Below are 10,668 nucleotides of genomic sequence, written 5' to 3' on the forward strand. Positions count from 1 at the left end.
TTTTCATATTTATGGTTTTTTACACTCTTTTCTCTGTTCTACCCCTTCTGAGTCCAATTGAACTCAGTTACAAATACGGTTACCCCATTTCCATCTCCCTTGACTTGTCCACATGTTTGTGGGGGCTCCCTGTTGAAACATGATGTTTCTATCAGTTGTGCTTTTGTGATGGAGATGCAATAAACACAGTTGGACAATTTTTATGGTGTTTTTGTAAATGAGATGACAGTGAGGTCAAAGTGTGCCACACCTGCTGCTTTACTCTTCTCTGCTGAGCTGGCCACCAGGTCAGTGAAAGAAATCAAACTGGTGTGGCATGATTTGCACTTGACAGACCTGCTGTTCACCTTCCATCAGCTTATTTCTTACACATACTCTTGAAACAATGGATAATTTGTCCAACACAAATTTTCCCTGGACAACAGGTAGGATGATTGATTGGATTGCAGGTACCTGGGGAGAGAAGTCTTGCTTGCTCTTTCCCCATCACCTCAGCCTCAGTGAACATCTGAAGAGACCTCATGGCCAAAGTTCTCTCTGTCATCTTTCTTAAGTAATTAAGGGCCAAAGAACTAAGGCTGAAATTGACATTTTGTCTTGAATCTGCAAAGTCTAGGAATGAGATGGGATCACCTTTTCTTTAACAGTATACAAAAGCTAATGGAGTAATTCAGTTTAAAATTTAATGCTGGGCTGAATGCCATGATCTTACAAGCCTCTTGGATTTTCTGGATCTATGCAATTGCTTCCCTTTTGCTGGGATATTACATTATGAAGTAAGTACTGTAGGACTAACAGGGTCTGGATGTTTATAGCAGTAATATTTCAGGAAACTTGGCTTCTGTGTGCTGGTTTTGCAGGATTAACTGGTCTTTCTCCTGTGACTCCCAAGCTGCTCAGGGTTTTTATTCAGAACTAGAATCTGTCTGCAGGATGTCAATTTTTTATTTTTTTTTCTTCTTGCAGATGATATAATTAAGCTGAACAAGAAAGAAGAGAGAAAGCAATATTCTCCCAAAATAAAAAGAGGACTTCAGCAGAACCGAACCCGACAGTTCAGGACATCAGGCTCCAAGTGGGGAATCCAGCAGCAGAAAGGTGTGTGTGCCAGAAGGGTGTGGATTGCACAGTGTCTCTTTGGAGCTGAAATGTGACCTAATGAAACACACGGATTGGTGTGGTCTACTCAGGTGTCTTTCAAAGAGTGTCATATACACTTTTGATTATAATTCTATTCTTTTCTTATCTTTTTATGTTTGGTTTTGTTTCTAGTTCAATGTGAGTGACACTTGACATGTTTGACTGTCAAGGAGCTTAGGTGATTGAGTGACTTGTCCTTGAGTCAAGGAAGGATTTATTTCTTTCAGCTTCTTTAAATTTATTTTAATTTGGAAAATTGTATTCCTACTCTGTCCTTTCTCAGAGATGGATAGAATGAGTGTGTGTGCCAAAGCCTGTGCATTAGGGAATGTGGAGGCCTTGACAGAGCTCAGAGCTTTGTGCAAAAGAGAAGCATATTTATATTTGCTGGGTAGAATTCTTGTAAGCCTCCCCAAAATAGCTGTTACTGCAGAGTGTAATGCTGGCTCTGGGATATATAAATGGATAGTGCAGAGTGTCTGAGTTGGCTTTTCTTGGTAAGAGCTTGGGATGCAAAGGAAGTACTGTGTCAGCCTTCTTAAGCCAGTGGTTTTACAGTGGAATACAAAAAGGGGGAAAATAATCATGTAGGCAGGAAGTGAAGAGAAGAAAAGTGCACAATAAGATCTCTGCTGTAGAATCCCTAAGTAACTGTCAGGGTGTTTTGATAACCAGGAGATACATTTTAAAATGATTCTCAGGCTTCAGTCCAGCCATGGCCGGCACCTGCTTGGAGTATAGACTGGGTTTGCTTTTTGAGGTAATCAAAATGGGGAAAAATACTGTCTGATCAGAAAGGTTATGGCCTCACTGCCAGCTGGTTTGGTGTGTAGGTTAATAGATGCAGTTTCTAGTTTAGTAGCATTCATTTAATACAAAGACACATCTGTCTGATCCCCATTTTAGCTTTGTCTTGGTCAGTGTTTGTTGTAGGAGCAGCTCATTGTTAGCATCTTGGACACAAATGTCTTTAGGGATTGGTGGAATGTCATGTGGCTCAGAGGAGTTTTAGTTTCTATGCAGGTTCACAGGGCAGTGTTACTTGTGTATCTTCAGTAAATTGGTGACAGTGCAGGAAAAAAATTTTACATCTCTAAGCCCAAGTGTGAGAATATTTGTGTGGGTGAAGAGTAAGTGACTTTAACTTGTAGGTTATCAAGCACGTAGGCTCTGTTTATGACTGCAGTTGTCAAGTGCAATTGCTTATCATCTAAAGGGCACAAGTATTAGAATTTAGAATTTTTGGAGAAACTTGAGCTGTAAACATTAAACTCTAAATACGACTGTCTTGGCAGTTACTTTTCTCTCCTGGAACCTTCCCTGCTTGCAAACTTTTCTTTGCAGAATTGCCAGATTCATGACACAGTGAAATGCTGTGAGTAGCTTTAACTGTTCCTTCATATACAGCTCCACACATTTGCTCCCATTAAAAACAAACCTCTCTTAAATTGTTTTTTGAACAGGAGGTGTCATTAAATAGTTCTTCTGAACATTCTATTTACTTACAGAATGTTATAGCTTTTAACTAGTGGATTTATTGCTGCTCTCTTGCTATTGAAGTTACTCTGATAAGTAGCAAATCCTCTGTTTGTGGACAGCTGCAGAAACCACAAATGATCAACAGCATTCAATTCCATGTGGTTTTAGAAGTGGCTGCCAAACTCTCTGGAAACAAGCAAGGAACTTGAGCTAGGACTCTTCTCTCTGTAGAAACAGAGAGGAACATTGTTCATTTGAATAAAAGTTGTCCTTGGTGATACACAGAATGCAACTGCACAAAGCCCTGTGCAGCCTGAGCTAACTCAGAGGTTGTCATTTGTTTGAGCAGAGGTTGGCTCAGAGACCCTGTGAGCTCCCTTTCAGCCTAAGCAGCTCTGTTTCCCAACTTTTTTCTTGGAAAAGACGAGCATTTGCTAACCAGCCACAAAATGTGGGTGTGCAGCAGTTCTCCATGGCAAATTGATCTGGTCTGTGACCTACCTCATGAGATGGCTCCTGTCTCAGGAGGAAGCACAGATTTATTATCAATTCTGTTAGAGTCAGATAGGTCAAAGGCAGATGTGTCTGTTCATGGAGAGCTGACTCCTGAGCCTTAAATTTATCTTGCAGTCTGAGGTTCCAGAGGAGATGATGCTCGAGGATCAAACTGAAGTATGATCTGTATTCATAGTGTGAAGTGAAAAGGCTCCAGACAGGGTTAACCAAACCTTGTAACTGGAGATACTGCAGACCTCAGACTTACAGGCCTTTTACATTCAAAGGCTGCTTTCAGTGCTCAGTTCCATCCAGGCTGCCATGCAGACTTCTAATTGAAAGCACTTCAAATGGGATGTAATCTGTACAGCGTTTAATATGACTTTGTGGGCCAGCTACTATATTCTTTCTTCTTAAGTCATGTCTTGGGAACCACTGATTTCAATAAATGGTGTTTGAAGTTGGGGTTTTTTTTCTTTAAATCAGACTGGTAATTGAAAGTTTGCTGAATGCGTAGAGAGCTGTATTGAGTTTTTGGGTTTGGTTTTGTGTTATTCAGCATTCAGTAAAGTTCCATTATTGAGTATTTTAGTAGCTTTCTATGCCAGAAGACTCTTAATTTATCCCTACAGACATGTCAAATAGAAAATTTTCAACAGAAATTAATTCAGTGAACCAGAACAAACCTGTGGTCTGTGTGAGAAGCTGATTATTGCTGTGCTGGGGCTTGGACCAGACCTGCTAAAGTAACTGAGTGACCCAATTGTCTGCAAGGGTAGTGATATATTCTGCTCTAAGACTTGAAGTGTGCAGCCAGATAACTTGCACTGCCCATGAGGCATCTTAAAGCTTTGAGCTCTTCCTTTCCATAGGAATTGCTGAAGGTTTTGTGCTTGTTGCAGGTTATGGTAAGAATCGTTTGGGGCGCAGAAAGAAGATCGCAGGGAAGAAACGTTCGTACGGAGTTAAAACTGGCCTGGCAGCCAAGAAGGCAGTGGGCTCACAGAATGGAGTCAGTCCTCTGAACAGACAGCCACTGAGTGAGAAGGTAATTCATGCAACCCCAGTGATTTGTGTCAGAACAGATTAAAAAGCTGAAACACAAGTGCTTCAGAACAGTGCTACTGAAATATAAAATGGAGACATATGGTACAAGCTTTTATTATATTGGGGATGTGTTAGCTGAGTTCTTGTTTGTTTTGAGGAGGCTGGGTAATGACTAGGTGTGAAAGTAATTTTTAACGCTTAACTGGGTTGTAAGTCATGAAAGTTGAAGTGCAAAAGTATATTCTGTGCAGGTATGGAAGGAGTTACTGCATTTGTAGAAAGAAAATTGGCTTTGTCACAAACCATTGATTCAGCCAACCTGCAGGTGTTAAGCATGTGCTGTTACTAAATCGAAATTTTTGCAGAATACTAAACTCCATCAGTAGCCTCTCAGTTCTGCAGTCCTCTAGTGCATCATTGCCTGCTCCATGTCATTCAGTATTGTGGAACAGGGATTGCCTTTGGGTTTGTGAAGGAGACTAAAGACATATGTATTTTGTCAGTTTAGGGAGACACAAAAATCAAAAAATAACTGCGAAGCTCTGCTTTTTTCTTTTCTCCTGATAATGTGGAAAATACAGAATTCCTGAAAGTGTAGAAGGTTTTTTCAAATTGCAGTAGCCTGTGAAAGGCAGGCAAAGCCAATTTGTTCTGTATGCAGTTTGTAAATGGACACTGAAAGAGAAGTGTTTGTTGTGTACAGTATACATTATGCTGTATCTATCTATTGTTTTTTTAAGAATGCACAGCGGAATTATCCAGTTCTGAAAAGGAAAACAAACCTGCAGAGACAATCTGAAATGCAGAGAAAACAAGCTCCTGCCCTCAGGAGATCTGCCCTGCTAAACAGGAGGTAAAGTACTAAGCCTGCTTTCTGAACTCTCCTTGGCAGCTTTCCATAGTGAGTCTTGTTTGGCAGGACCAAGTTCAAGAGAAGATGGTAGGTACTGGCAGTAGCAATATGGTCCAGACTGCCTTGTGTGTGAAGTTCTACAGATCTGGAAGTCAAGCATGGAACAAGCATGGTCTCAATACAAAGCCAGATTTATTGCCATGTGGAGCACTCAGGAAGGGGTTACCTCTGTTTGTGAGCACCTGGTGTTCTGCCTTCAGTTAGTCACAGGCAGCCTGTATTTGAGTAACCTGGTGTAGTGGGAGATGTCCCTGCCCATGTCAGGGGGTTAGAACTAGGTGAACATTGAGGTCCCTTCCAACCCAAACCATTCTATGAATCTGTATGGAAATGGCCAACGTTTCCATATAGCATTAAGCCATGGTTTTGTGAGGTTTCTAAGCCAAATGCCTGTGTGGCAGCTGGTGCCATCTGCAGCTCCATGGAAGCCATTGCATGTCTTATTTGTGCTGGAATTAACAGGTCTGTTCTAAACTGCAACCAAATGGTCTCCATGGTGAAAGTTTTCACTAGGTGACTCCTGTGGAAACTGGAAACAAACCTTTTTTATGCATAGCAAATTTATTTTTTTCATCTAATCAGCAATGTTTTAAGGTTCTGGAGGATACTGAGCCAAGTGAAAAGCAGAATTAATGACCATCCTGTCCTGTGGCATAGGAGCATTTAGGCTTCTATGTAACAGCAGTGATTCCTCCTTTAGGAGTAATGTGTTTTGTTCCTAGTAGATGAGGAGCTTATCCTGACTGAAGTGCTCAGCCTCAAAGGGGCAGCACTGCAGATGTCCTTATGGGTGTACTGGGCACTTTCTTGACTTTCAGAGTAGTCTCTTTAATGTGTTACCTGTGGAGCCTTTTGATAACTATATTTTTTTATGACTATTACAGGAATAACATTCCATCCACTTTTGTCAGAATTGCAAACAAATTAAACCAGCAGAAAGACACTCGTCAAGCAACTTTCCTGTTTAGAAGGGGCCTGAAGGTAATAAAAATTACTGAAAACAACAGGAAAATTGTGCCACAGGTTCTAAGATAACCTGTAACACTGATATTAATAAATCAACTTCAAATACCAGATCTGAGTAGAAACTTCAGGTGGACTGGGAAACAGGAACAGGTTCTTCTAGAGAAATGTCCTTGTCCTTTTCAATCACTGTAATCCATTGAGTCTTGCTTCCTGTTCCAGTGTAGCTGGGCTGTTCCAAGGGCATGGGACTTGTCAGTGTTCGAGGGTAGTTGCAAGGTATTCATTTTTCCTTACAAAATTAAGTGTCAGGAAGCACTGTCCAGCTTTCTGAAGTTGCCTTCAGGTGCATAACAGAGCAGAAATACGTTTTGGAGTCTGATTGTGGTTAGGTTTGCTTTTTTAGTTATTCTGGGGTTATTTATTTTATTTTTCAAGTTCTTATTTGAGTTACTTAATGATTTTTTAGTTATTTTGAGTAAGATCAAGAGACCAGAGTGTGCAATGAATGGCAAGTGGTGGTTTAGGTTTTCATTTGTGCCCTCATTGTACATCTGCTGCTGTTGTGACTGTAAGTAGCTGCTCTCTTCCTTCCACCCAGACAGGATCAGGAACTGGGCAGGTTTTTCTTGCTGCCCTGGTAACATTTTGGTGTATGTTGGTAAAGTGTCTGTGTGACATAGTCCTCCAAAATGTTGGCATCATTCTATTGGTTAAGTTACTGCCATTGGCAGTTTTGTTTAAATCATTTTGTGTTCTTAAAGTAGTTTCTTTCCAGTGTCTTACAGAGGTGACAGAACAGTTATCTGTGAGGTCCCTCTGAAAGTGCAGCCCTGTTTGTGCAGAGTGTGCAAACAGCATTAAGCTTCTATATTTGAACTTCTGTATTTCCAGCTGCTACAATAGGAATTGAAACAGTATGCAAATCCAGTGTTTGCATTGATGTGTTTTCAGGTGCAGGCCCAAGTGCAGTCAACAGATGATCTTGATAATCAGACAGTAAAGAGAACTCGACAGTAAGTATTTGATTTGGAAAACTTCAGTTTTTGCTCATAAAGATTCTTATTTTAGCTCAGACTTCCTGGCTATGATAATTGAATGGGGTGGGGATTTTCCCCTGTAGGCACATCAACTAGAGTGACAGTGATCCTCCCCCTGTTCTCAGTTATTTCCAAAATTATGTTCTGACTTAGTCAGGAGGAGTTTGTTTGCATCAGATGCTTGCAGGAATGAGGGGGAAGATGGTAGCTGCAGAGGACCAGACTAATCTCTAGCACTCATGAATACTGCATAGACTGGAAGAAAAATTCAAATGGGAACATTTGAATGGCATGGAATGAAAAATTCAGTGTTCTCCTGAGCTCTTGATGTAATTGTCATTTTCTTTAATATGCATATAAGCCTGTGAAGCAGTTTGGAAATGAAAAAGGCAGATCACGAGGTGAACACTCAGCTCTCCCCCCACATATTCTTCCCCTATCATTCTGTGCCTGCTGGGCTCTTCCCAGCGTGTTTGTTGGTAACACAACAGGCTGAGCAAGCAGTGGGTGCCACAGACTGCAGTCTGTCACCTCTTTGGTTTGCTGTGAGGACCATTTTGGCCCCATCTGTGGCAAGGAAACTGAATGTTTTGAGAAAGTGAGGATTTCTGTCAGTGCTGTAGTTCTGGTGCACCTCAACAGAGTGTGATCTAGTGTTTACCTGAATACATTTAGGTAATGTAAAAGGTACAGGAATCAATAGCCAAGTGTCTTGTAGCTGCATGTGGTCTTAGTGCTGGCCAACATTCTGAAAGCTTGTGCATTCTTTAAGGTTTTGAACACACCTTTAAAAATACCTTGACTGAAATTTCTGCAACATTTTTGTGATTTCTGTTTTCAAACTAGATGGCGAACTTCTACCACAAATGGAGGGATCCTGACTGTGTCTATTGACAACCCGGGAGCAATCATAACCCCAATGTGAGTTTTCAAAGAAATTCTGAAGTGTTCTGAACATAACTGAGATCACTGCTCTGAGCCATTCAGCAAGTTCCTTGCAGATAGTGTTTGAGGTGACCTCAAAGTCACAGCTGCTTTTAAATCTGGACCCTTCCTGAGTGTTTCTGAGCTATGTTTGAATAATACCACAGCTGCATTTCACACGTCATCTCCCAGTCAGGAGCTTCATGTGGTTTATAGAGGGAAGAGTGCTAGGCTGGTGGATTTTCACCTTGTCTGCCCCTTCCAAATCAGATCATGTTGCAGCTGTTTTCCTTCCCTATCTGAATGGAAATGAATGAGCACTGAGTTGATGAGTGATGGTAATAGTTCCTCCCTGATTCATAAAAATGCTGCTGGAGTTATGCTTAGAGACCATTGCTGTATTTGCCTTTGGGAAGTTGCTGGTACTCTTGATTATAGCTGTTGTATTTTAAAAATGTCTCGTAGCTTTTTTTCAATAGTAGGATTTTATCAGTGAGGAAGACTGTATCTTTTTTTTTGTGTCTGTGTGTGTTTATGGACATAATTAACTGCAAATGGTATGTTTCCCAGTAGGACTGACAGTCAGTCCCAGCTTCCTGCTGGGACACTTGCTGTCTGATAACAATAACAAATGGTCCCTTTATAGTTCTGCCTGACTTACCTTCTTGAATTTGTGCCCTCCAGCTATTCAGCCAGCCTGATCAAATGGGTTGCTGAAAAATTCATGCTTCTATCAGTGTTAAGGCTTTATTGCAGAAAAGACATATTCATCATGTCCTTTGTAACATTCTTCTCTCACAGTTCCCAGAAGTTACGATTAACTCGTACTCCTGTGCCACCATTTCTGATGAAGAGGGACCAATCCGAGGAGAAGAAGATTCCAAAAGGAGTTCCATTGCAGTTTGATATTAATAGTGTTGGAAAACAGGTAAATCCAGTTTGTTTTCATAACTGTGGAAGTACTTTCAAGATGGATAAAAGCCAGTGAGGCACTTTCCTCCTAGACTCACTAGTGACAGAAAAGGGAACTAGTGAGTACTTCTTGTTTCCAGTTCTTCCACTGACTCGCTATGTAACTTCAAGAAAGTAGCTAAACTCACTGTTCCTGTTCTTCTAGTTCATGTCTTGCAAGCCCACGTGATGTAAATGGGATTTTAAATGTTGAATATTTCTAAAAGCCTCCTGGTGTTTCTGCTGTGCTTGCATCAGCAGCTGGGTGTAATTTGGGGATGGAATCATTCTGCTGTGTAACCTGCATGGAACCCTGGCAGCTGAATTTATAAGGCAAACTTTGCTATGTGTCTAGGTAAAAAACTAAATCAAGTGTGATAACATAAAGGCTTGAAAGGTGAGCAGTTTTTCACAAATTCCATGAAGAGAGACGATTTGGTGCAGGAATCCTAGTGCTGCCATTGAAGGAATTCTCAAAGGGTGAGAGAGTTAGGTGCTGTTCTTATCATCAGCTCCATAGTGCCAGCTGTACAAAACTGCATGGGGTCAAGGCATTGGGCTGGATCTGTGCCTTCCAGGAATAAGCAACATGTCAAAAATAGTCTACCATTCTATTGTAAAGTTACTTGAACTTTTGGACTAGACTGCAGCCTGCTGCCCCAGCTGGGTGAACTGGAAAGCAACCTGCACTAGCACAGTGAAAATGCTGCATTTTTGAAGTTGCAGAGAATCTGTGTGGGGAAGTGTGTAGTGAAAGTTCCCTTTTTCAGCTGTCCTCAGTTTAACTTAGTTTGAGTTGACTTCGAGTATTGACATGGTGTAGTGCTTATGGTTAAATGACTTTCTTTTTCAGACCGGGATGACGTTGAACGAGCGATTTGGGATCCTGAAGGAGCAGAGAACAGCACTGTCTCAGAACAAAGGGAGCCGCTTTGTAACAGTGGGATAACCTGCAGCTGGACTTGGGCACTGATCCCACCACTTACCTAGGAACCTGAGATTAAAATGGGCAAAAGAATGCAGCATCTGTTACTGAAGTTCTCCAGACTTCTTGCTAAGATGGTGACAGAACTATCTCTCTTTATTACTTTTACTTTGAATGGTAAAAGACATGATGCCCCGAGGGAAACTTGAGAAACTGATCTGCTGGAGCAGCACCATCACCTGGTTGGAAGAGATTCTTTTGCCCAGCTGAGGACAAACACTGGTTGTTTTTTCCATTTAGGAGTGCTCAGTATCTGTTGTCTGACCCCTCTGTTATGGTAGAGATTGTGTAAATGTTTCATTACAAACCCCATTTTAGGGATTTTTTTAGGGGCTGCCTGTGAGCTTCCCTTTAGACTGCAGTTTGGCACTGAGCCTCAGTCCATGAATACTCTGGTAGCAACATAGCAGTCATTTTCCATGGGAGCATTGGTTGTGTATTTCTTTGTGCTTTTAAAGTTCCATTCTTTTCCTTTCTTGAAAACTAAATGTTTGTCATCCTCACTTTCACAAATAAAGCTGTTAGCTGAGACCCAAAATATGTAACTGGAATGGAGACTATTCTACTCTTACCCTTGAAAGTGGTCCAGATCACAGGTCATACTGAAAGAATATTGCAGAGGCACTAGGAGAGTCATTTGTATTACAAACAGCTCAAGTTATCCTCTTCCTCTCTAAATGGGGTATATCTGTCTCCTTTTTTTCCTAAACTTTTGCTTTTTATTTCTTTTT

At 41.1% G+C, this 10,668-nt stretch overlaps 1 protein-coding gene across 1 annotated transcript; it reads left to right on the forward strand.

Moving 5' to 3' along the window:
• Positions 1–932: 932 nt before the first annotated feature.
• Positions 933–9,913, forward strand: FYTTD1 (forty-two-three domain containing 1; the record flags this gene model as incomplete). The annotated part of the gene is made up of 8 exons (XM_009077832.1): positions 933–1,098; positions 4,017–4,162; positions 4,902–5,014; positions 5,986–6,055; positions 6,992–7,053; positions 7,924–7,998; positions 8,803–8,929; positions 9,806–9,913. Coding segments are annotated over 8 exons (855 nt in total), but the record flags the coding sequence as incomplete, so codon positions are not given.
• Positions 9,914–10,668: the final 755 nt, after the last annotated feature.

The sequence above is a fragment of the Acanthisitta chloris genome, unplaced genomic scaffold (assembly GCF_000695815.1).
Source record: "Acanthisitta chloris isolate BGI_N310 unplaced genomic scaffold, ASM69581v1 scaffold24920, whole genome shotgun sequence".
Taxonomy (NCBI): Eukaryota; Metazoa; Chordata; class Aves; order Passeriformes; family Acanthisittidae; genus Acanthisitta; species Acanthisitta chloris.